The 25,898-nt window shown below is 54.9% G+C and overlaps 1 protein-coding gene and 2 long non-coding RNA genes across 3 annotated transcripts; 1 reads left to right on the plus strand and 2 right to left on the minus strand.

Moving 5' to 3' along the window:
• Window positions 1–223: 223 nt before the first annotated feature.
• LOC130544633 (uncharacterized) lies at window positions 224–4,058 on the minus strand. Its single transcript, XR_008961046.1, has 2 exons — window positions 3,972–4,058; window positions 224–3,585 (listed from the first exon to the last, which is right to left on the minus strand). It is a non-coding gene; the product is annotated as an uncharacterized LOC130544633 (long non-coding RNA).
• A 4,635-nt stretch (window positions 4,059–8,693) lies between these two features.
• LOC130544500 (uncharacterized) lies at window positions 8,694–17,700 on the minus strand. The gene is made up of 2 exons (XR_008960815.1): window positions 17,660–17,700; window positions 8,694–10,757 (listed from the first exon to the last, which is right to left on the minus strand). It is a non-coding gene; the product is annotated as an uncharacterized LOC130544500 (long non-coding RNA).
• Window positions 17,701–17,777: 77 nt separating this feature from the next.
• On the plus strand, window positions 17,778–20,667 carry TMEM185B (transmembrane protein 185B). Its single transcript, XM_026510157.4, has one exon. The coding sequence runs from the start codon at window positions 18,249–18,251 to the stop codon at window positions 19,299–19,301; it is 1,053 nt and encodes a 350-aa protein (XP_026365942.1). The 5' UTR covers window positions 17,778–18,248; the 3' UTR covers window positions 19,302–20,667.
• The last annotated feature ends 5,231 nt before the right edge of the window (window positions 20,668–25,898 follow it).

Consider the following 25,898-nt stretch of genomic DNA (forward strand, 5'->3'; position numbering starts at 1 on the left):
GTTAGCTTTTTTTTTTTTTTTTTTTTTAAAGATTTTATTTATTTATTTGACAGAGATAGAGACAGCCAGCGAGAGAGGGAACACAAGCAGGGGGAGTGGGAGAGGAAGAAGCAGGCTCATAGCGGAGGAGCCTGATGTGGGGCTCGATCCCACAACGCCGGGATCACGCCCTGAGCCAAAGGCAGACGCTTAACCGCTGTGCCACCCAGGCGCCCCTGAGTTAGCTTTTTATTATTATTTTAATCGTGGCCAAATGCACAGAATTTACAAGTCACCATGCTGACCGTGTTTCCGCGTACAGGTCGGTGGCATGAAGCACACGCACATTGTCGCGCAGCCCCCGAGCGTCTCCAGAGCTCTTGTCATCCTACAAGACTGAAACCTGCCCTCATGGAACACGGACTCCCCCCTCCTCTCCCCCAGCTGCTGGCAACCACCGTTCTCCTTTCCGTCTCCATGACTTCAACCACTCAAAGTACCTCCTGTCCGCGCAAGCATACAGTATTTTCGTTGTTGGTGCAACTGGCTCATTTCACGTAGCATAATGTCCCGAAGGTTCACCCGTGTTGTGGCATGTGTCAGAATTTCCTTCCTTTTCAAGGATGAATAATACACCATTGTGTGTATACACCGCATTTTGCTTATCCACTCATCTGTCGGTGGACGCTTGGGCTGCTTCCAGCTTTTGGCTCCTGTGAATAACGCTGCTGTGAACATGGGGGTGTGAACGTCTCTTCGGGCCCCTGCTTCCCATGCTTTTGGATACACAGCAGAAGTGGGAGTGCTGGATCACGTGGTAGTTCTATTTTTAATTTTTTGAGGAGCCGCCATACCATTTTATGTTCCCACCGATGGGGCACAAGGGTTTCCATTTCTCCACATCCTCCCCAACACTTACTTTCTGTTCTCTGATAGGAGCCTCCCCCCCCATTGGGGGTGAAGAGGCCATCTTCTATATCCGGGGACCCTGCTCTCAGCAGGCACCCCATGGATGTTCGTCCTGTGAAATAGATTCTGTCCCCAGCTTTCTCCACTGGCCGTTTGGCTCCCGGGGAGGCCAGCAGGGGCTGTTTCTCTGCCCGTGGGGGCCTCAGGCCCTGTGGCTCTTGGGGATTAAATAAACCAGAGCCACATCTGTCCTCTTTCTGGGGCAGGCTCGGGGAGTGGGGAGGGAAGGCAGGGCACGGTGCAGGGTCCTCACCCCGGGATAAGCAGGGCCGCTGGTGCAGCACAGCGACGACATGCTCAGTCAGCTCTGACAGGGCCCAGGACAAACACAGTCCTGTGACTGATGGAGCCTGTGTCCTGTGGCTGCTGATTCCTTTCCAGCTTTCGGTACTGACTTTGCTCCTCTTCCCGGTTCCCAGTAGACAGGCCTTCCCTCCTCCCCTGGAGTCCCCGGCTCTCACCGCCTTACCCAAAGGCAGAGTGGGTAGCCTGAAATCCCACCAGGAGGGTCCCATCTCCAAGTCACCAACACTCACATGGGGGAAGCTCACTGACTCAGCAGTACTCACAGGAGAAGGCACCCCAAGGAGGCTGGGATGTAAAGATGGTAAGCTCCGATCTCTGGAATGATCTAGAACAAGACTGGGGATGGCAGACCTGTGGATAGCCTGCTGTTCCTCCCTTCGAGGGGGATGCTTTAACATGGCTTTGGAGCCAGAAACCTGGCTCCGTTCAAATCACAGCTCTGTCAATACATGCTGTGTGACCTCACACAAGCTCTTAACCTCTCTGAGTACTTCTAGGCACATGAGGACACAACACCTGAATCCCAGGGTTGTCCTGTGGCTCTTCAGAGCAATCTGGGTCCTCCTCACTGCACCCGGGGGGAATCACACCCACCTGACTGCCGCTAATTAATGCAGAATCTCTGCTCTGTCCATCCCCGCCCCCAGCTGCTACAATCCCACACGGACTGAGACCATCGGTCAGAACAACACATGAAATCCAAGGATAACAGCCTTCCTTTTTCTGACATGATCTGGCTTGTTTTTAAAGGAAAAAACAGCCCCTCTGCGGCACCAGCTCCACACCACCCTTTGTGTTTGGGCTTCTAGGGAAACAGCAGTCCGCTGGTGGTTTCCTTCCAGGACCCCCCTCCCTCCAGAAATTCCCCAACGGCAGCCAAGCCCACTGATAAGAAAAGTGAGCAATTTCCAGAAAGAGGCCAGCACATTTCAGAGATGTGGAACAGAGGCAACGCCTCTCCAGGACCCCCCACTCCCACCCCACCCCACTCCCCGAATACATAGTCACGGGTCACCTGGCCACACTCCCAACAGCACAGGACCTCCTGGAATGCACCAAAGACATGGGACAGGTCAACCCTGATGAGGGTTGAGATGATCTTCTCCTTCACTGCTTGCTGCTCCTGCCCTGCCGCCAAATCCTGGACATTCAGACTTGGGGGGCGATGTATTGGACACCCACAACACACCCGGTACTTGGAGGGAGAGAGATTCCAGCATTTGATACGCATCCATTTAGCCATTACTCACTGACCACTGGCCAGCTGCCGGGCACTGTCCTGGGTATTAGAGCACACAAGTGAGCAAAACAGACCCTCTGGGCCCACGGACAGGGGTCCCCCCGCCCTCACCCCCATGTCGCTGGTGTTCAAAGCCTCTGCACACTCCGCTTGCTGGAAACCTGGTCCACTGAGAGAGCAGAGAAGATAGTGGGAACCGCAACAGAAGAGCAAAGTCCGGGAAGGAGAAACCGCCCAGCCAAAGACAAACGAGGAGTTCAGTGCACAATGTGATTACAACCGTGAATTCAAGGAAGTGGGAACGCACAGGGAAATGACAGCTGGGGATCCTAAGGAAGGACCCATCCATCTTCCTTACCCAGGTCAAGTTCAAGACAACTCTGAAAAGCAAATCTAAATTTTCCGCTTTTTATTTGAGAAAGGGCGATGTGAGGCTGCAGGGCCGGGCCCAGGGTCTCTGACTCAGCCTGAGTCAGAGCCGCCCATATGCAGCCTCCCCTGGGGTAGGCAGCCTCCCTCTACCTCCTGCCCTCCCTCTCCCACACCTGCTCCCCGCATAGCCAGGATGGGCGTGGCCCCTCAACACCTTCAGTGACGTCCCTGCCTCCGCCTCCTATAAGTCCAGGCTCTCAGCGGCAAAGCCAGGCTGCCACAGGCTCCTTCCTCCCTGCTGCTCCCCAGACGGTGCCCCGCAATCGTTCACACCCTCTCCAGCGGCTCTGCTTCTTCTCCCAACTCAACCACCCCACCCCTCTCTGGAGAAGTAAGGTGCCCCTCCGCGGGCCTTCCATCCCCCCCCCCCCAAGAGGCTAGGGACTTCGTTTTCTGTCTCCTGGTGCCTGGCACAGAGCAGGAAAAGACAGAAGCATTTATTGAGTACCTACAGTGTGCTGGCCCCTTCCACAAAGGCCGGCCCAAATATGGTTCGCAACAAATCTCCATGGTATCGTCCCAGTTGACGGAGAAGGAAACTGGGACCTCAGAAGAGGAGAGGGCTTCAGAGCAGAGCCGTCACAGGAGAGCGAAGTAGGCAGCCAGCTGTGTCCAGAGGGAGGTAGAGCTGGAACTGGGCTTAGCGGATGAAGAGGATTCTGCAAACCCAAAGGAGGGAGGGAGAGAAGATGCACTCAGGGCAGGCGGCCGCTGAGAGAACAAAGGCCCAGAGGTGGGCAAGCCCGAGAAGTGATTGGCAAGGCTACATAGGACTGTTTCACAGAGGAACGGGGATGTAGTCAGAGGAATCGATCAGGCACCGAAAGCCTGGAATGACGAGAAGAGCCGCCGCCTGCCCCAGAACCGGAGAAGCTTCTGAGTAAGGGCCGAAGGGCCAGCAGTGCTTTGGAGAAGGGGATCCCTGGTTGGCAACCTCCGTGTATAAAGCCCTTCCCAGGAGGTTCAGAGACCCTCAAATTTCCGTCTGCAGAAATGGCTCTGGGAAGCAAACCAACCATCCCAGTCCCCACCTTCTATGACTCACCTCTCCTCCTCCCAGGGGCCCTCCCATGCTGGGCACTCTTCAGCTCAACTTCCCTCAGCCCTTGCTCTGGTTGCCTGGTTGCCGTGTGACTGAGGTCAGCGTTCCTTAGGGAAGTGAGTGAGTGAGTGTGTGTGTGTGTGTGTGTGTGTGTGTGTTGTATGGGTGTGGGTACACTTACATACACATGCTCATGTCCCAGCACACCAAAGGTGGGGCCTGTCTGCCTCTTTCTCTGAGACTCACCCAACATCTGCACACAGCTCTGGCTCCCAGCTAGCTCGGCTCCCTGACTGGCTACAGCCAAAGCACCCGGAGCCCCACCAGCCGGCGTGGGGGAGCGCACGCCCCTGCTGGGTCTGGGGAACCACACAGAAGTCATCGGGGAAACCAGGACCCTTAGCCCAGGGACTGAGGAGGGCACCTGTCTCACACAGGCTGCCAACCCCACTCAAAGGAAAAAGTCCTAACAGAAGGTGAAAGGTCCCAGATGGTTACAGTTTGGGGGGAACCCCCAACTCATGCTCCCTGCATTTGTTCCAGAATGATCAAAGTGGAAATGTGGTTGGTGCTCTAGCCTTCCTGGTCCCAAATCAGCCCCAGGGATCCTGTGTGCACCAGACCCTTCGTCTGTAGGGCAGCTGGGCAGAAAGCTCACTACTGACTCTGCCCCCCTTTCCCCCCCATGCCGGGGCCCTTCCAGGTGCTTGGCTCTGACCCTGACCGACACCTCCGCCCTCGAACGGACCATGAGATAAAGCATCCTCGGAACTGCCTGTGGGCTGAATGGGGGCTGTTGCTTGGCGTGCAAGGAAAGTGGATCTGGAGGAATTCATGGAGACACAGCAGGCTGAAGAGCCCCTCACCCTGGATACTCCCCCACTGCACTCAGGAGGGACGACATGGCTAAGTGGGACAAGAAGCATCACAGGGGGTCCTGTCCTACTTGGCGGCAGCCAGCCCTGAACCATAGTCACGGCGCACCACCTGACTGGCTCTTCTGTCTTCGGCGATCGAAGATTTGGCCAAATCACCGGTCAGACAGATTTCCCCCCAAGCTCCGCATTCATTGGTTTTTGGATTCTACCAGCCACGCTGCTGAGCTAGAGCTCCAGGGTGTCCCACGGGGGCCTTCGATGTGGAGGCCATGACCCCGAAGCCAAAGCTGGCAGACACCAGGGCTCTGCCTGCCTGTACAGCGAGCCCGGGGAAAGCAGCTCTGGGAGCTGGGCCCAAGAGGGACCCCCAGGCTCGTGGGCTTCCAAGTTCAGGGAGGCCCCATGGGACAGGCGCTGGGCCGACCACCCTGGTGGCCTCTAATGCGTGGGTGTGTTCTGGGCTGTCTGTGCTGGGCTGTCTCCCTGGGGGCGGCTGCACCTAGGCGGGGAGAGCCCGAAGCTGCCTGCCTTGCCCCCTCTGCCCTTCTCCTGGGATGAGCCAGCTCAGCCTGGCCTCATCAGCAACCTGGCCTTTGGGCTCCAGCCCAGCAGAACCCAGCCGAGGCAGGCAAAGCTGCTGCCCCTTCTCCCTCTCTCCCTCTCTAACATTCCCTGGGGGGGAAGGAGGTGATCAGAGATCTTAGTTATTCCTACATCCTGCTTGGAACATAGTAGGTGCTCAATAAATACTACTTTCTCCTCCATGGGTGGTGAGAGGCCACACACAGATGGTTCAGAGCTAGGCTCTGGAGTCAGACCACCTGCGCACTCTGGTTCTGCCGCTTTCTAGCTACCTGAGCTCGAACAAGTCACGACCCACTGCGAGCATCGGGGGGCTTCATGCGCTAACATGCGCACGCTGGCAGTACGTACCGCATGGACTACAATGGTATGTGCACATATATGGTATGTGCCATATAAGCATTTGCTATTATTTATCTTTTTTTTTAAGATTTTATTTACTTATCTGAGAGAGAGAGAGCACAAGTAGGGGGAGGGGGGAGGAGCAGAGGAGCCCAGCGCAGGGCTCAGTCCCAGGACCCCAGGATCACAACCTGAGCTTAACCGACTGAGACACCCAGGCGCCCCTGATATTATTTATCTTTGGAGAAGAATCCACCTGTGTCCAAATGAGGGACTGAAACAAAAGAAATGCTCGAATCCAGTCTTAGGGGGTAACCCCTGGGACCCTACCTTGACCAGTGCCTCTGTTCTCTCATAAGCCATCTAGAGATGGGGTCCAGGCTCTGAGAAGGCATAGACAATCGTGTGTTAGCCCCACCACCACCTCCCTTGAGGACCATGCAGGAAATGCCTCTGTCGCACAGTGGGGGCTGGCTTCAAGCACAGACCAAGTAGAAAGTAAATTTCCCACCAAAGAAACAATACAACCACACTCCCTTCTCCAAAGCTACACAGAGAACGCTGATCTTGACGGAGGTCAGAATACGGCTTCTGGAGGCGCCTGGGTGGCTCAGTAGTTAAGTGTCTGCCTTCGGCTCAGGGCGTGATCCCGGGGTTCTGGGATCAAGCCCTGCATCAGGCTCCTCCGCTGGGAGCCTGCTTCTTCCTCTCCCACTCCCCCTGCTTGTGTTCCCTCTCTCGCTGGCTGTCTCTCTCTCTGTCAAATAAATAAATAAAATCTTAAAAAAAAAAAAAAGAAAAAAAAGAATGCAGCTTCTGGAAGAGCTCCTTCTCATCCGAGAGAGAGAGGGATCAAGTCAGTGAGGAAGAATGGCAGCTGGACGGCAGCATTCCCCAGAATCTATCGAAGGGACTCAGTGGCTAAAGATTGAAGATGACAAGACTCCTATAAAAATAACCACCTTTCTCAACAGGACAGCGGCTGACAGGCACAGGGCTGGGGCTTGCCAAGCCTGTACTCGGCCAATCCCCCGGCAGCCCCCAGGGTGGGCTCGAGCCACAGCCCCGTTTACAGGAGGGGAAGGATGGGTGCAACGACGAAGCCGTTTGCCCCAGATCTTGCAGCAGGCAAGCAGCAAAGGTGGCATCCAGGCCAGGACTGCCCTCCCTAAAGCCCAGGCTCTAAATCACAGTTCTGTGCGGCAACCAGACGTGAGAATCCACACACAAGGGCACGAGGCCAGTGGACGGAAGGCAGGACAGGAAAACCAGGGCCACACAACGGTGTACCAGGGCACTGGAAGAACGGCCTAGCCAGCTCTGCAGGGCTGTTTGCTTCTAGGGAGGAGGAAGTGAAGCCGGAGGCCACCACTTGCCATGTGTGCTTAGAGGCCAGACCTAAGCGGTGCCCACAGGGAGGCAGACCCACCCCGGGTCTAATGCCCCTGTCCTCTCCCCGACATCCCCTTCGGTCCCCATGTTTCCGTGGGGGGATGAAGGAAAGAAACGAACTGATGGTCCCCTCCAGATTTCCATGCTGACAGACTGGGATAAGTCAGCAGTGATCACGGCCCCTTGCTCATGAGAAGAACCCAGAATCTGCTGGTTGGATTTGAGCTCTCCACGACAGAAATGTGGATTTCAATGCTCTGACCAAGGTCACAAAGAAAGGAGAAAAACCAGCTGCTCAGGAGTGTGTCACCTCCTCACCTCCCTGTCACCAGGCACTGGCCTCACCCATCTTGCTGCCCCGGGTGGCTGTGACCTGTGATGGGCCAGCAAGGCCTCCCCGAGACCCCAGGCTCTGGGCGTGGGACTAAGTCCCTTCCCGGCACCTGTGCAAAATCCTGGGCACTACCTAAATTATGACCTCAGAAAACGGGTTCTTACCCACTCACCCCTCTGTTCACCCAACATCAACACACACACACTTCTGAAGGGTTAGAAACCGGGTATTTACGAAATAATTCTTTAAAAACAACTTCGAACCAGCTGTTCGACAGACATCTTTCAGGTGTTTTCCTAGGTGAATGGCCAACCTGAGCAGTAGTGGGGACGTCATTCCACTCATTCCTGGCCCCGCCGTGGAGACGAGGTGGTAGAGTACAGGGCCCTGGGTTCAAATCCTGGCTGTGTGCTCGGTCTCCATTGGCTTGCGCCTCCTCCCTGCAATGTGGGCAGCCTGCCCTCCCCGTACAAATTTGCCACACAAGCCATAGCTCTTCTCTCTTATCACACCCTTGTCATCATTATTCTATGCAACAGTGAAAATAGTTCTCTTGCCTCCTCCTTTCGAAGCCCCTTTTTGCCAGAAAGGGGAAATCGGACCCTCTATTTATTTTGAAATGTGTTCTTGGTTTTTTGGCAATTAAAAATGAAAAATCCTAGATGTTCTTTGTACCTCTGCCTCCCACGTGACCCACCCCCCCCCCCCATATAATTTATGACATTCCCTTTTGCTGATACACCTGCCGCTGTGGTACTAACGGTCATAAACCATTTTTACCGAGTTTTTTAATCACTCGCTTAGAAACTGTAAAGTAAAACTTCTTTCTTCAACCCCCCTGCTCCATGGAAGCTCTTGGAGTTCAGCAAATTACCTGTCTTTGTGGGGGGAGTTCTGGTAAGGCTGGATTTGCGATAGGAATTCATTACGTGAACAGTGATTCACCACCGCAAAGGCTCCCTGGGTAAAGGTGGGAAGTTTACAGCCGCTTCGGGCAACTTGGAAAGATCCTCAGTGATGGTAAATAATGTTTATGTTCTTACAGGAGAAAAATCTAAGACCAGCAGGAACTGTGCAGAATTTCATTTTCCTTCTTGGGAGCTGCTGCTCCATGAGAAGAAAGGGTTGCTTGGTCTAGGGTTTTTTTTTTTTTATGATTTTTATGTATTTATTTGACAGAGAGTGAGAAAACAAGCAGTGGGAGTGGCAGGCAGACGGAGAGGGAGAAGCGGACTCCCCGCCGAGCAGGGAGCCGGATGTGGGACTCGATCCCAGGATCCTGGGATCATGACCTGAGAAGAAGGGAGTCACTTAACCAACTGAGCCACCCAGGCACCCACTTGGTCTGGGTTTTAACCAGCCTCTTGAAGATGTATTTCCAGTTTATATTCAGCTGATCAGTGGTGAGAAAGCGTCCCAGGTCTCCTCCCCTCGCTGACGACGTCCAGAGCAGGGTACCGGACAGGGCTCAAGATTTATTTCTACACTTAGTGGCCTCAACTGTGGTTCCGTGGCAGGAGCAACACCAGAGGAACCTCCCCGTCTCTGATGAAAGCAGATGAGCTCTGGCCCGGACATACTGACATGAGACCCCTCCGCTGCACAAGGTGTTTGATGGCGATAGAAACACAGACTCTAAGGGCTGGAAAGGCTTTTCGGGGGACACCTGGCTGATGGTTCTGAGACCTGGCTGCACATTGGGATCATCTGGGGAAGCTTGAAAGAAATTGGATTCTGGGCCCGCCCTCCAGGCATCTGGGTGGAGGCCTGGGGATCTGCACTTGGACCTGCACTTGGAGACCCCAGACCCACCCAGTCCCCTTAATCTATAAAGCCAAACTGGGCTCAGGGAGAAGCGAATCAGGTGACAGTCACCTGGGTTATTTACTTAAGTTTTACAAGTTCACCTTTATTTTTTGTTTATTTTTAAATTTTTTTCTAAGTAATCTCTACACCCAACTTGGAGCTCGAACTCATGACCCCAAGATCAAGAACACGCTCCTCTGACTAAGCCAGCCAGGCGTCCCAGTTCACCTTTAGTTACAGGCCCCCCGACTGTGACAGGGCTCTGAGAGTGGCCCCACACCCCTGCCAGGCATTCTGCGGTCCAGCGGCAGCATGGGGTGGGGGTGGGGGGAACAGAGGGCAGGGGATTGGCTTGGACACTGATCATCTCCTAAACGTTCCAGGCCCTGTGTCTCTACTACCTCCCCTCCGTCCTGTGAAGCAGGTGTTAAATCCCCACTTTACAGATGAGAAAACCTAGCCTCAGAGAGGCTGAGTCACTGGTTGAAGACACACAGCTGGGGTTTGAATCCTGGCGGTCCTTCTCCTTGGCTCACGCTGAAACACAGCATGGGCCCCCCTCCGCAGTGGTCTCGTGTAGGATTCTGTTACAGCCAATAGTACAGCTTTCTCCCCCTTATCACCCAGCTGTCCCCCACCTTTCACCACCCAGCTTATATCCGATGCTTCTTTCTTCTAGCTTCTAGTCGACTTTCCATTGCTTTCAGCCCAGGGACCTCAGGTTCACTCTCTGGCTCTTTCAGGGTGGCTCAGTGTTTCGTGTTTGTACCCTCTGACTGCAGAGAAGCGTAATGAGTCCTTGGCGACAGGGGTGACAGGGCCTCGCCCACGCCAGGGCCTCGCAGACGGCCTGCCCACAGCCGCCGAGTGACGAGCGGGTGGCTTGAAGCACGTGTGTAGGCCCAGGCTAAGTCACGTTTCCCCATGAAGGTGCCTGCCCAGCACACAAATCCATGACTGCCCCCAAAGGTAGCAATGGTCTGGGAGCTTGAGGAATAGAAAGAAGCTGGTGTGGCCGCAGGAGCCCAGCAAGTGGTGAGATGAGATCAGAGGGGTAAGTCGAGGCCGGTCAACCAGAGCCTTGAAGGGCATGGTAAGGCATGTGGATTCTTCCAAGGAAACGAAAAGCCACTGAAGGTTTCGGGCAGGGAGTGCATACTGTTGTGCTGTCTGTCTGTCCCCTGCATGGCGGGACTGACAGCCCCCTCAAAGCGGGAGCCCCAAACTGTGCACAGGGTAACTCCAGGGCCTGGCTCTGAATGACCCGCAGAGGCGTGTGTTTGTCGGTGACCATGAGCTACTTAGCACCGGTCACTGAGTGAAAGACAACGCATAGTGAAATTGGGATTACGATGTTCCAGTGTCCGTTCCTGCCCCACAAAACACATCGTCCATCCAGAACACACTGCCTATGAATTCACAGCAAATCCAGGTGAGAGCAGGACTGAGGATCGCCTTTGGAAAACAAAGAGATCTTTTGCTGAGTAAATTAATCGTGCAAACCGCCGAGAAGAAAGCTGACATCACACAGGCAAACTGCTTAAAATAGTTAAGTGGCCCCGATGTAAATGCAAACAACTGCTAACTGAACTACCTACAGTATTCCATAATTCAGAAGTTGCCCATCCGTACCCACACGTACACAAAATCAGTTGGAATTAGTGATACTTAACCCTACTTGAATGTCTCAGATTATCCCAGTGCTCAGCTTATCGATCGGTAACATTTGCTGGTTACCATGATTGAACCCAAAGAGACCACTGACCCCGCAGGAGCGCACTCCCATGACAAAAACCCGTTTTTAGTTGGCTTTTAATTTGATGCAGCCGTACACCCGAGTAAGCTTCTAATTTCAGCCTCTTGACCTCGTTTAACGTTAATTCTTCACCCTTACAGAGTTTTCCAGACCAAAAGCACGGGGCCAGCCACTGTCGGCAGAAGCAGACTTACACGCCCAACTTGTGAAGGCACCAACCCCGGGCCTGCAAAGGCAACACAGAAAAAAGAAAAAAATCCGCCTCTAAAAACACTAGGCTCTAGGTACCAGCATATTCATTCCTTCAGCCAAGCCATTTGATTTCTGGGAATTACCCTAAAGAAATCCTCTGGATGAGAAAGCAGCTGTGTGTAGTGGGAAAGACCAGGCAGCTCCTGATCTCCGAGAACGGAAATAACCCCAATACGCAGCAAAGGAATGGCGAGGGGAATACTGGGCAACACTGCGATGTAATATTGCAGAACCGTTCAAAAGAGGCTCACAGGGGCGCCTGGGGGGCTCAGTCGGTGAAGCATCCACCTTCAGCTCAGGTCATGATCCCAGGGTCCTGGGATCGAGCCCCGTGTCGGGCTCTCTGCTTGGTGGGGAGCCTGCTTCTCCCTCTGCCCCCTGCTCATGCTCGCTCTCACTCTCAAATAAATAAAATATATATATAAAAAAAAGATGCTCACAATGAATTAATGGCTGTTTCTAGTGATGGTCTATCATCCCATTTAAGTCACTATTGATGATAAGACACGATTTCATGCATCAGGAAGGAAGAAAAAATACCCAGGATGGGTTATCTAACAAGAAGCATCTAAGTAACTCAGACCCCAAAGAGCTATTCCCTAAAAGCAAGGAGGATGAAAAACAGCGCTTTCAAGCAGAAAGTATGTCTCATCCTTGCCCTGGGTGCAGGGAGGGAACAAAATCGCCCTGGAGAACGTGAAGGAGCCTGTATTCACACAGGTTGGAGTCTGAATTTGCACTACAGACATGGTCTCAAAACACCTCCAGCAAATGCTGAAACTGAATGTGAATGTAATGTAAAGTCTTCTCAAGTTGGCAATGCCCCCAGGTGACTGTCAGAAGCAATATGAGCCCACTTTGGAAGAGGTCAAAATCAAGGGGCTAATTTCAGTTGTGCATTACAAGATCCAGAGATGTTGGAATGTGAAAATAAGCCAGTCTCAGAATTAAACAAAAAAGCAGAATAAAATGGCAATGGCATACGGGCAATGATATCTCTTTGCAGAGATGACCAACCAACTGGAAGGAAATACACTAAAATGTTAACAGTGATTTTCTATAGTTGTAAGACTAGAACTTTTTTTTCTTTAAATGACTACATTTTCCTGATTTTCCAAAAGAAACCATGTGTTTAATGACATATGGGAAACAGAGGAGAAATAAATCAGGGTGATAGAAGTAGGGAGGGAGTGACTTTAGGTGGGGTGGTCAGGGAGGGCACCTTGGAGGAGGTGACACCTGAACTGAGAAGGGCTCAGCATGGGAGAAGCTCTAGGAACTTCTCACCACTGCCTCCCATGTCAGGATGGGGCTTGGATCACAGGGCAGATGCCCGAAACATATCTGTCAAATGAATACAGAAATTAAGGAATAGGGGGCGCCTGGGTGGCACAGCGGTTAAGCGTCTGCCTTCGGCTCAGGGCGTGATCCCGGCGTTCCGGGATCGAGCCCCACATCGGGCTCTTCCGCTATGAGCCTGCTTCTTCCTCTCCCACTCCCCCTGCTTGTGTTCCCTCTCTCGCTGGCTGTCTCTATCTCTGTCGAATAAATAAATAAAATCTTTAAAAAAAAAAAAAAAGAAATTAAGGAATAGTTGCTAAGTCTCAAGGGGTCCCAACCAGTCTGCAGTCTCTTCAGTGGGGCCATTCTCACCAGGCTGAGCCGGTGAACAGGGGTAGGATACCAGCTGGACCAAGGGCAGGGCTCAGCAGAGAACTGTAGTCAGAGTGCTGGGCCTCAGTTTCCCCTCCTGCGAAATGAGGTGAGTGCTTTTGCCACCACAGCCCCTCAAAGTCAGCTTCAGATGACACCGTGCTTTGAAAGACTGAGCCCAGTGCAAGCACGAGGGGCTGGCGTGCTCCAGGAAGGTCCTCGTGAGAGCCCAGCGACACCTCCCTGCAAACCCGAGACCCAGTGACTTTAGACAAGCTGCTGTGCCGCGCAGAGCTGACCTTGCTCCGAGCTCAGCCAGGGGGAAAGGTGCCGCATCAGCTCCAACCTTCCTGCCTGCCTGTGCTTTCCCGGATACATTTACTCTGTGCGGGCCTGCGCTGGGCGCGGCAGATCCAACGATGAGAGATGGGGCCCTGCCCTTGGGAGAGGCGCGGTGCACCTGGGGCAGCCGCGCGAGCGGCGGATCACGATGCCCCGGTGTGTGGCCGACCACGCAGCCGGGCAACAGGCCAACGGAGGCTCACTGCATCTGCTACCCAGGCCGAAACAAGAGCCGCCAGGGGGGTGTGGGAATTGAGCATATTCTGGGTTTTCGTATATTGTCCTGACCAAGTTGTAAGGTTATCACCATTTCACAGACAGAGACCAGAGGCTCCATGAGTGGTCACAGCTTGAAGACAGTCGTGTGAGAACGCCTGCCTTGGCCCTAGGGATTCTGGAGTCCATGTCCCTAGCCCACTAGCACACTGCCGAGTGTTGTGTGCGTGCACGCGTGTGTGTGTGTGTTGGCAACGGGGGAGGCAGAAGGAGGGGCAGGAGGCTACCGCAGGCAGAGGTGAGGGCCTGCTGCATGTGGGGACTGAGGGCCAAGGCGTGATGGCGGGCGCTGAGGCAGACGCAAAGGGCCAGGTGCGCCGTGGCTTTCTCGTGAAAGAGCTGATGTGAGCAAACTCACAAATAGGGCTGAAAGTGAAATGTCCCCGGGCTTTCTGTACAGGTCATCCCCTAAGCTGCCCACTCAGAGGACATTCAGCAAGGGGCCAGGGGACCACGGCCAAATCCTGAATCCTACCTGGGTTCCAGCTGCTCAGAGGAACGGGCCCAGTGGGACAGGAAGCGCACCCAGGTGTCGCCAAGGGCAACCCAGGAACCCAGCATTGTCACCCTGGTCTGTGTGTGGAGGGCACTCGGGCAAAGGCTCCCTGTGGCTCTCCCAGAGCAGCGGTCCCTCATGGAGCTTGGAGGAGGAAAAGCCACACTGGGCCCGAATGGAATTCTAAAGATGTCCCTGGCTGGCTCTCTCGGTAGAGCATGAGACTCTTCATCTCAGGGTCGTGAGTTCAAGCCCCACATGGGGCTCGGAGCTTTTTAAAAAATAAAGAAATAAAGAAATAAAGATGCCCCAGCGTTCCCGTGGGTCCTCTGCTCATGCAAACACTAACAGAGGAGCTGCTGTGAAGGGGCTTGGCCCAGGGAATCAAGTTTACTAATAGGTTGACCTTAAAATAGAGAGATTATCCCGGATTATCTGGCGGCGCCCAATGTAATCCCATGAGCCCTTAAAAACAGAAAAGGACGGCAGAAGAGAGACGCAGCCGAAGGGTCAGTCGGAGAGACAGAAAAGCACCGTCGGTGCCTTTGAAGGGGGCCACACGCTGGGAAATGCAGGTGGCCGACAATGTCCCCGTTGACAGCTAGCGAGGACAGGGGAGCCTCAGTCCCACAGCTCCACGGGAACAAATTCTGCCAACAAGCCTAATGAGCTCAGAAGCAGACTCACAACTGGAGCTCCAGAAGGGAATGCCGCCCTGGCAACGCTGATTTGGGCCTCGTGAGACTCCAGCAGAGAACCAGCAGAGCCGCGCTACGCCCCGACTTCTGATTTACAGAAACTGCGAGATGATAAATGGGCATTTTTCAAGCTGCTAAGTTTGCGGCAATTTCTTACAACAGCATTGGAAGCGAATGACTAATAAATACATGAGTTATCTGAGGACAGACCACACCCAGGCCCAGGAGTGGGTGGCACAGGGCCCGGGGCCGACAGTGACAGGGCAGGCTCCGGGTGTCGCTCCACACTGCTCCGAGGAGAGGGGGGGAAAGGAACCCCCGGATCTGGGGCAGGAGCGTCACGGTCACCAGTAGGTGACCTAGGCTGACTTAGGCACCGGTGAGGCCGGTGTACAAAGTAGGGCCAAATTATTCGCTCATTCACTCAACCAGCATTTCTCGAGCCCGTGCTATGACCTAAGCATTGGCTGGGTGTCTGGAACTCAAATCTCAGAGGGAAAGGATGGCCAACAAACTCAAGCCAGTGAAATGAGTCCCATGACAGAACAAAGGCCCTGATACTGTACGAGGTCAGAGGAGGGTCACCAGCCCCCCAGGGGTCGACAAGCTTCCCCAAGGCCTAAAGCTGTCTTGGGTCTTGGTGATCAGGAAGGAAAGAGGGTCATGCACGGCACATTCTGGAAGAACAGGGGGTGTGGCAGACCGCAGGAAAGGGACTTGGCCAGGTGGGCCAGGGCAAGCTCAGGAGGGCCCTGAGGTCAAAAAGGGAAGTTGGACTGAGGATACTAAGCAGGGGGGAGCCCGTGGTGGGGGGGAAGGGAGACACATCTCAGGACTCCATTCACCCTGACTCAGGGGATAGGCAGGCCTGAGCTGGACTAGAGCACCCACGCACCCTCTGTAAATGAAAGAACGTGCCCTCCACTTTGTGCACCGGCCTCACAGGTGCCTAGGTCAGCAGTACCTGGCACAGAACAAACAATCCAGGTTAGCTTTCAAGGTTAACATAAAGACAAGGGCAAGCCCCTGAGAGACTGACCACATCAGGGAAAATAGCAGGGGTGTCCTGAGCGCCCAGGAAAGCCAGCTGAGGGGACAGCAGGCGGCAGCCCTCCACCTGCGGCTTTGGCACAGAGCTGGAAGCAGGCCCCGAGGTCCAGCAGGAACGGGGTGGCAGCGGCGGCACATCGCCTGGTGACTGGCCTCCTCAGAACTCCCTTCCTGGATGTGAACCAGGTGCTTGTCCTAAAGGAGGAGCTCTAGAGATGGGAAAACTCACTCCAAACTCCTGTCTTCGCCACAGAGCTGGCTGCAGAGGCCCTGAGGTCATCTAGCTACAGGGAGGAGGCCGGGGAGGCTTTCTGACTGCTCTAACAGGGTCCAGGGGACGTGGCTCACCAGTGTGGTCATATTGATAGCTCACATTTCTCTAAATGCAACGTGCTTTCCACGTATTGGTTCATCGGACATGTCTTCCTTGGCCCATTTCAGAGTTGGACGGGTACAAAGGTTTTGAATTTTAAATTGTTTTAACCAGCAAATCCCTTCTTGAAAGGAAATAATAAAAGAAGCACCAACATGAAAAACGGAGTAGAGCAACTCTGGATGGGACAAAGGCTAGAGCCCCATTAGCTAACATCCCCCCACATGACTCCGGAGGGGTTCTTTAGAAACCAGGGGCCCTGAAGACACATCGAGGTGGCCTGGCAGGGCTCACCTGGTTGGGAGTCCCGTCCCCAGGACCACCGAATTGCCCCTAGCTGAGGTGGGGGCTGGTGAAGTTGTAGGGAGATCTCTGAGGGGTACAATTGTCCACATCACACCATGTTTCAGGAGCATCCTGTTAATGCTGACCTGGAAAGGCCAGCTCCTGCATCTGGACCGTGGCCCCTACGTCTCTCTGGAAGCCCTTCCTTGTTACGCCGCAGAGACCCTGACTGACACTAAGCACGTTCCTCCGATGGCCTTCCCCTCAGAGCCCAGTACTTGAGCGTCCGCATGCGGTGGGACTGCATGGGACAGGTGGGGGATCTGAAAGACAGGAAGAACGACCAACCCCGGCTCTGCTGGGCAGGGGATGAGTGGAGAAGAGAGGGACGAGTACTCCAGGGTCTGTCAAGTGGGCAAGAGAGAGGGGAGTGCTCCAAATCACAGACCTGATGGAACACAGCTGGCCCTTGGAAACCACTTAACAGCCCAGGAAACTGAGGCCGAGACAGACCAGGGTGAATCTGCTGAGGTCTCTTAGCTGGTGGGTGGCAGAGCCTAGCCTAAAACCCAAATTTCTTGACCTCTCTGGTCCAGTGCCCTTTTTCCAACATCGCTCTGTGAGAATCAGATTTAGGCTGGGCCAAACGAGTAAAACTGAGGATTCGGGACTACAAATCGAGAGCCCTGAATCTGAGTTTCATTCTGCTCTGAACCTGCCAGGTGACCTGGGGCAAGAAGCACCTGCTCCAGGGGACTTTGCCTGGGGGCCCCACAGGGGTCGAACACCCTCCCCAGCACCTGCCCTCCACCTCTGGGGTGAATGGGGCGGTATGAGGTCACCGCCGCCTAGGCACTGTGCCTCGACCATTCCACGGGCAGCCTGAGAACTGCCATTGCCCGTCCAGGCGGAGTCCAGCCCTGGAAGTCGTCTGTTCCAGGCAAAGCCCCCCACCCCATCCCGCGCGGGCCTCCGTCGTGGGCGGCGGCTCAGGGTAAACCCACCGCCTCCCTGCAGACACAGCAGGCGCACTCACGTCTCCACACAGGCACGCCCCGCCCTGCGCACTCGCGGTTACCCGCACCCACCCCCTCGCTCCCAAACTCCCACACCCGCCCGGCCACCCGCCTTCGCTCGTGCCCACGCCGTTGCCCCTTGGCGCTGCTGGCGCCGGACCTCACGACGGTGCCCCAGCCCCGGGGTCGGTTGCCGGCGACGGGGAGGCCCCTCGGCGGGCCCCGCCCCCGCCCCGCCCAGGCCCCGCCCCCGCCTAGGCCCGGCCCCTGGGCCGGCCGGGAGGATGTGAGCTCACTCCCGCCTCCCTGCTGCCGGCGCCGCCAGGAAGCGTCCGCCCGAAGTCAGCCAACCGGCCGGCCGGGGTGTCAGCGGCGCCCTGCGCCCCGTCCCCCCCGGCGCCACACGCAGTAGCTGATTTCCGGATGGGTACGGAATGAAGGCGGACGGCGGGGCCGAGGCAGCGCCACACTCCTAGACGCCGCGCCGCCCGGGGCCCGGAGTCGCAGGCAGAGCGCAGGCGCACGCCCACCCCCGCCGCGCTTCCGGCCGGGCCACGTGACCGCGCGCGCACGTGTTCCGGCCCCTCGGCGCCGCGGGTCGGATCCTCCTCCCGGTCCGTCCCGGCCGCTGCCTTCTTAGACCTGTGGCAGGCCGGGCGGGGAGGCGGCGGGCCCGGGAAGCGGCGGAGACGCGGCGCCCGCCGAGTCGGGCGGAGCAGCGGCCCCGGTGGGCTGGCGGCGGCTTCGCCATGAACCCCAGGGGCCTGTTCCAGGACTTCAACCCGAGTAAGTTCCTCATCTACGCCTGCCTGCTGCTCTTCTCGGTGCTGCTGCCCCTCCGCCTGGACGGCATCATCCAGTGGAGCTACTGGGCCGTCTTCGCCCCCATATGGCTGTGGAAGCTGCTGGTCATCGCCGGCGCCTCGGTGGGCGCGGGCGTTTGGGCCCGCAACCCTCGATACCGCACCGAGGGGGAGGCCTGCGTGGAGTTCAAAGCCATGTTGATCGCCGTGGCCATCCACCTGCTGCTGCTCATGTTCGAAGTCCTGGTCTGCGACAGGGTGGAGAGGGGGACCCACTTCTGGCTGCTGGTCTTCATGCCACTTTTCTTCGTATCCCCAGTGTCCGTGGCCGCCTGTGTCTGGGGCTTCCGACACGATAGGTCGCTAGAGCTGGAGATCCTGTGCTCTGTCAACATCCTGCAGTTCATCTTCATTGCCCTGAGGCTGGACAGGATTATCCACTGGCCGTGGCTGGTGGTGTTTGTGCCCCTGTGGATTCTCATGTCGTTCCTCTGCCTAGTCGTCCTCTATTACATTGTCTGGTCCCTCCTGTTCCTGCGCTCCTTGGATGTGGTTGCGGAACAGCGGAGGACACACGTGACCATGGCCATCAGCTGGATAACGATTGTCGTGCCCCTGCTCACTTTTGAGGTTCTGCTAGTTCACAGATTAGATGGCCACAATACATTCTCTTACATCTCCATATTTGTCCCCCTTTGGCTTTCGTTGATAACTTTAATGGCCACGACATTTAGGCGAAAAGGAGGCAATCATTGGTGGTTTGGTATTCGCAGAGATTTCTGTCAGTTTCTGCTTGAAATTTTCCCATTTTTAAGAGAATATGGGAACATTTCCTATGATCTACATCACGAAGACAGTGAAGATGCTGAAGAAACATCAGTTCCAGATGCTCCGAAAATTGCTCCGATGTTTGGAAAGAAGGCCAGGGTAGTCATAACCCAGAGTCCTGGGAAATATGTTCCCCCGCCTCCCAAGTTAAATATTGATATGCCGGATTAAACTCCTGGAGAGCACCTGTCTGTGGATCGGGAACCATATACACACACAAAATCCACCTTACTTTTGCCTCTTTGCTCATCCATCCCAAACTTGGAACTGAAAATAGGCTCCAAACACCGTCATCTCATGCCTTGTTTGAGATTGATGCCTGTCGGCCACTCATCAGTACGCACCATAGATGTAGGGGTTATTTTAATCTGTGGCTCTGCGTGCGCGCGCATGCGTGTGTGGCGTGTGTGTGTGTGTGTGTGTGTGTGTGTGTGTGTGTGGTGTATACGTGGGACAGAACTTGCATTCCAGGCTGGTGCTTTAGAAGCTAGCTTGGGAGCAGTCAGTTGAATAGTAGGTCCTCAAATGAAATAAACAGCTGGGTCTTCTTTTTTTTTTTAGTGGTACTATGCCTGTTGAAAGTATTGTTTAAAAGTATTTTTATACACTGCTAGTCTAAAGTTGTATTTCCGATTGTACCTGTTGTGACATAATAGAAAATGTAAAGAATTCTCTTTCCCACCACTTGTTTATAAGCCTTAGAGTTCTTATTTTTAGTGTTCCTACTGTTAAAATAGTTTTTCTTTGGGCTTTGCTGATACTGGTCTTTAATATCATAAAAGGTGAATTTTTCTAATGAAATGAATCCATGCATATATGATATTTATATGAATATTTTAGCAAAGTATTACGTTGAATTCTAGTTCTGTGCATTACAATGTATTACGTTACAGTATTTTTTTAAGTTTACATATATGTGAAGATATACGTCTATTGCAACTGTCCTTAAAGATTGCTTAAAACGTTAGTATGTACCCAGTATAAGATCTTCTCAAAGTATCAGGCATGAATATAGGGATCGTAAATCCCATGGCTGTTAATATTCAGGTGTTAGATGACTCAGTCTACACAGCTTTAAGGTCTCAGTAGAGGGAGGAGCGACCATCCTCTGGGAACAGGTGATATGCTCCAGTGTGATACCAGGCCATAAAGTGACACTGTTAATTGAGCACCTCGAATTTTCCAACACAGGCGGTAACGGCTCTTCAGGAACAACCAATATGAGCAGTAGGTGATTTGTTCATTGCGAAGAGCCTTAGAATATTACTCGGCTATAATAAAAGATGTTACTTGTCATCAGAATGCTGGAAAGAGTAGCCTGAACCAAAACACGGCCAGTAAGAGCAGGCCTTATTTCAATGTCCAAACTTTTTGATCTGTCAGCAACAGGGAAAGAAGAGTTATTTGTAAAGTACAGGGTACTTCTTCAGGGACTACTGGTGCACCAGGGAATCAGGCAAAAATCAGATTCTGGGAGAATAATGTTCTTCTGACTGAGAACAAATAAATACTTTGAAAAGGAGGGTGAAATGGAAAAGTGTAGTGATATTATTGCTGGAGAAAAGGAAGGAAGGAATCCATGTTTATCATTAGCAACTTAGAAAAAATGATCTAACGTGCTAGTCAAGTATTCCAAGTCAACAACTTGATTTACCCAGCGAGGGTCATGCCCCCAACAAAAGCTGGTCCTGGGAGCCTGGCTTCCTGAAAGCCTGAGGACGCCCCAGCTCAGTTCAGTCACCTAGGACTGTGCCAAGCTCGCTCGCACACACGCGTGCACGCACACACACACACACGCACATTCTTCGTTCACACCAGCCCTCGGAATGTGGGAAGCAGCCCTGAGCAGCAGAAACATTTCGGCACCAAGGATTCATTCGTTTCTCAAATATTTATTGAGGACCGACTCTGAGCCAGCCGTGATTCAAATGTGGTCCCTCCCCACACTCACGAAGTACACAGTCAAGTGACCACGAGAAGACAGGGCGCATCACAGCAGTCTGCCTGTGGGAGGGAACAAGCCAAGAGCCGGATGTGCAAAATGCCACCCAGAACTTCAGGCCCCTCTTTGGTTTCAGGAGCCTAGAGCCCCTGATCACCCCTCCACGCCCAGATAATCTCTCAAACATGGACTTGCACTTGAGTAAGATCTGGGAGGGGAGGAGCGGGTTGCTGGAGGAATCCCGGGAAGGGCTTGGGGGATCCCAGCCCCTCCTGGCTACGGTTTCAGGCTGGGGCTTGTGGACACCTGGTACAGCCCCTCCCGACGGTGACAGGTCCTCCCCACACTCACCCAACCCCCCCCCCCCCCCCGCGTTACAGAGCCAGGGTCTGCAAGTGATCAGCGTTCTCCCCCCTGTGGGCCATCCCCTATCCTGCTGGCCTCAAAAGCATTAGATAAAAAGAGTGGGGGTGACAGTTTGTGGAGAGTTAGTCCATAAAAAACAATCTCTCAGCTGTGCCTGGGGACTTCCTAATTGCCGTGTAACGCGAACTATCACAGAATGTCGCATGTGTCAAATTCTGTGACTGCAGTTTCCCCCGTAGGATGGTGTATTCGTGGGTGCTCAGAAGTCTCGGTGGCTTCCGAGTACACACTCGCGCTCCGGGGTCTACAAGTCCACTGCCGTGGGGACAGTGCAGGCCGTGGGTCTGAGGCAGGTCGGCTCCACAGCGTGTCCCTGGGTCCCAGGCAAAGGAGTAGTGTTCCCTGGGGTGCGTTCTTTCTCCTGGCAGAAGCACAAGAGGCCAGGCCAAGCCCCGCAAGCCCACGCGGCCGCTGCCCACCTGTGGTGTCTGTCGGAGGTCCTCGTTCCGTGGCCGAAGCACCGAGCCGAGCCCGACCCCCGTGGGGTGGGCCAGCACACGCCCAGGGAACTGGGACAGGCCGCACTGCTGTCTTGAGACAGTCCTAAAACTGGAAAGGAACCCCAACGTCTGTAGTAGCTCATGAATGGCTTTCCTCCGCTGTTTTACAAACACCCTGTGATTCTCCAAAGTTCATTATTTCTAATAAAGACGAGGGAATCTGTTCGGAGGGGGGCGACAAGGGATTTGAGGGGAGTCGAGAAGACCCTGCGCTTAGACCCCCTCTGGAAACTAGGGCAGGGCCCTGGACGCTCCACGCAGGACGGTTTTGCAAGCGCGCCGCCTTGGAGGGCGGCCCGGGGGCTTCTGCTGGGTACTTTGGACCGGCCAGAACCCGGGGACCAGCACGCAGAGTCTAGACAGGCCTCGGCCGCACACGAGATAGAAGAGGCAGGCCCTCCCGTCCGCCCCGCGCCTGGGTCCTGGGTGGCCAGCGGGGACATGACGGCCCCCAGAAAGGAGCACACAGTAGTTCCACACTGACCGGAGGCCCGGGTCCGGTCCGAGAGTGCACGAGGCCCAGGTTGTGCTGCCCCAAACCCAGGCCGGGGTGCACCGCGGGGCCCATTTGGTGGGGATGCCCCTGTGTGGGCCACCTGACACTGCCACCAACATAGTACGTGCCACCAGCCCTCCCCCGCCCCCCCCACTGCCACAAGTAATCTCGGCCTCTGCCAGGAGCTCAAGATTAACATGCCAGGAGGGAGGTGATCGCTAGCGCTCAGGCCGGCTTTCCTCTCCTGCAGAGACTCTCTGGCCCCTTCAGCCTCAGGAGGAGGGACGCCTCTGCCCAAACTCACTCGGTAGGCTATTCGCCCAGAAAGGAAGGGCGCTCAGACGCTGGGTCACCAACGATGAGGACCAAAGTGCAGCAGCCCCTCGGCTGTCTGACATGCACCCTCCGCCGTGCTTACACTTCAGAACTACCGGCCCCATCCAGCCTGCGCTGTCTGGGCCCAGGGCAAGGCAGCGGCTCCCCCCTTCCCCGAGGGAGAAGAGAGCCTATCCCCCGATCCCCAGCTTCGCCCATCACTCCATCCAACTCGCAATCTAGGAGACTTGGAGGTGTCTCGCCCTCCTCTGGTTGGTCATGTTTCCATCTATTCTGGAAGGTGTGGGTTGAAGTGAACGACCACGACATGGCCCCCTCTTTCCCAACTGCACCTCTGGGAGAAGCCGAGCCCGTTCCTGTCCTCCACCGAGCAGAGCGCCGGAGCAGACGCGGGAGAGTGGCTCCCTTCCTTCTGCACAGCCAGGCAGGAAAGGCTTGCAAAATCAATATCACTCCCCTAACTCATCCACATTTTCTCTGTCTTGGAAAATATGGTTGTTTTTCATTAAAGGAAGTTAACATAATGGATTTATTGTTTTTACATGAATTAATATTTTTAAAAGCTATTGGCTATAATTTCTTCCATGGTAAACGTTGATATAATTCACTTAAACCAAAGTTCCTTGGGGTCCTCAACCATTTTTAAGAGGGTGGAAGGGGTTCTGTGACCACAAACTTTGAGAACAGCTGCCCTATGTTATAGTGAGGGGAAGAGGAAAGAAAATTGAAACTGGGTGAAATACATTAGAATTGGTACGACATAGCAGACATTGCAAAATAACAGACACTGTCCTTTTTTTTTTTTTTTAAAGATTTTATTTATTTATTCGACAGAGATAGAGACAGCCAGCGAGAGAGGGAACACAGCAGGGGAGTGGGAGAGGAAGAAGCAGGCTCATAGCGGAGGAGCCTGACGTGGGGCTCGATCCCATAACGCCAGGATCACGCCCTGAGCCGAAGGCAGACGCTTAACCGCTGTGCCACCCAGGCGCCCCAAGACACTGTCCTTTTTTGATTTAAGATTTATTTATTTGAGAGAGAGAGAGCGAGCAGCGGGAGGTGCAGAGGGAGAGGAAGAGAGAATCTCAAGCAGACCCCGTGCTGAGCGCAGAGCCCGACTCAGGGCTTGATGCCACAACCCTGAGATCATGAACTGCGCCGAAACTGAGAGTCAGACAACACACTAAGCCCCACCCGGGCCCCTAGATGCTGTCCTTTCTGCAACGGGTCACGGGATGGCTTCTCCCCTCTGCGACTCTCCACACTGCCTTTGCCCTCCGCAAGCCCCTGGTTTAGTTGGGTCACTGAACCCAGTGGGGTAGCTCGTATTCTCCCCTGCAGGGCCTGAGCCCTTTGCTGGTCCTGCTGGTGGTTTTATTTCACTAGAACTTAGAGGAGCCTAGGGGACCGCCAGGATTCTGGCCACAAGCCTCTCTCCATTTTGTGGTGGCGACCCCATTTGCCCTCGATAGTCCTTCCAAAGGGCGGTTGTGTTGGGGGGGGGGTTTGATCCCGACCTCCAGGAGGAAATAGGGATGGACGGCCACCCCCCGGGGTTCACAGGCCACCTTCTGTCTGCGTTTGCAGGATGTCCTGTTTGTTAAACAGCTAGCGGAAGGGCAGGGCAGGGGAAGTGGGTTTTGAAGGCTTTCTCCACCGCAGCTCAGCTCCCTGCTCCCCACAGCCCCTGCCTCCTCCCTCCCCTGTGCGTGTGTCTCCCGCCTCTCACCCTGCACCAGGCCTCAGCCACAGCGACCCAGGGCCTGAAGCTCTCTCCTGGGACATGAGTGAGTCTGTGCAGAATCTTGGGCCCTGTGTCCATCCCGTCTCTTGCACCGCCCAAACCCCTACCCCTGCGCTCCTGGACAGGTGCCGCCCCCGTCCCACCCACAAGTGACATCAGCCCTCCTTCGTCTTCCCCACGCCATGACCCTCCTCCCCCTGGCCTCCCCTTGGCTGGAGCCACTCTCTGGAGCTGGAACGCCACCAGCCACATGCGGCCAAAGTTCCACCCCTTGTGGCTGCCCTGTCATTTTGACCTTGACCTTCCAGGCTTTAACCAGGGGCAGTGAGTAGGGTGGAAAGTTCAAAGACTTGCCCACCAGCCTGAGATCTTTCCAGGAAGCCAGCCCCCGTATTCCACCCCCCAACCCCATGCACACTGGGTAACCAGCCACCAATGAGAGCAATGTCTGGGTCCCCCTACTCTTGGTGGCAGTTGCCCCAGGCCAGTGCCGATGTCCAGCCAGGGCTGCCCCTGACCTGCCCCTCAGGATGCCCTGCCACTCGCTCTCCACTCCCACTTCCACTGTGCCACATGTTTAATGACATGGCTGGAAGGGGGCCTTGCTGTCCTGATCATTTGAACATTGCTTAAGGCTCCTTTCTCCACTCAAGGCCTGGCTTGTCCTTCTCTCAGTCCACCTCCGCTTAGCCTCCCACTCTGTCCTTAGTCCCTGACAGATTCTTGTCCCTTTGCACAGGACACCTGAGCCTGGGCTCCTGGCTGACCTTGAGGACCAGGCCAGGCTCTGCCCCAGTCCGGGGGTGCTCGCTGTGACTCACAGGGACTCTAACAACATCAGGGACACTCCCAAGAGCTGGGAGATTAGGGTTGTGGCCACCTGGACCCAGACCCAGTCCTCAGGAGTCCAAACGGGGCCAGAATGTCCCGTCTGGGATTGTCGCTGATGGTCACTGTCCTCCCAAGAGGCTTCAGGCAGAAGTCATGAGATGAGTGGGGAGGAAGGGCCTTGCGTGAGATGTCCCTGGGGCCCTGTCTACCACACACCCAGTGGAGGACCCTTAGCAGGAGGGAAAGGGCCATTGCAGAGCAGGCCATGGGGGCCATCCGGTGCTCCACTGGTGGCCTGGGCCAGCCCCACAGGTCCACGGGAGGGAGAGGCCCAGGAAAGAAGGTGGTGCAGACTCCGCCTTGAGGAGGACAGCGTGCTTCCACACGAGAAGGTCAAGCAACAGTTGGCCACGGCCCAAAACACAGTCTTAGCTCAGGCTGCCATAACAAGACACCACAAACTGGGTGGCCTAACACAGATGTGTCTCTCGTC

Source organism: Ursus arctos, unplaced genomic scaffold (genome assembly GCF_023065955.2).
Source record: "Ursus arctos isolate Adak ecotype North America unplaced genomic scaffold, UrsArc2.0 scaffold_1, whole genome shotgun sequence".
In the NCBI taxonomy this organism is placed as follows: domain Eukaryota; kingdom Metazoa; phylum Chordata; class Mammalia; order Carnivora; family Ursidae; genus Ursus; species Ursus arctos.

What these genes read in the sequence shown, in the direction of transcription:
- TMEM185B (XM_026510157.4), top strand. Translation starts at nt 18,249, where the DNA reads ATGAACCCCAGGGGCCTGTTCCAGGACTTCAACCCGAGTAAGTTCCTC.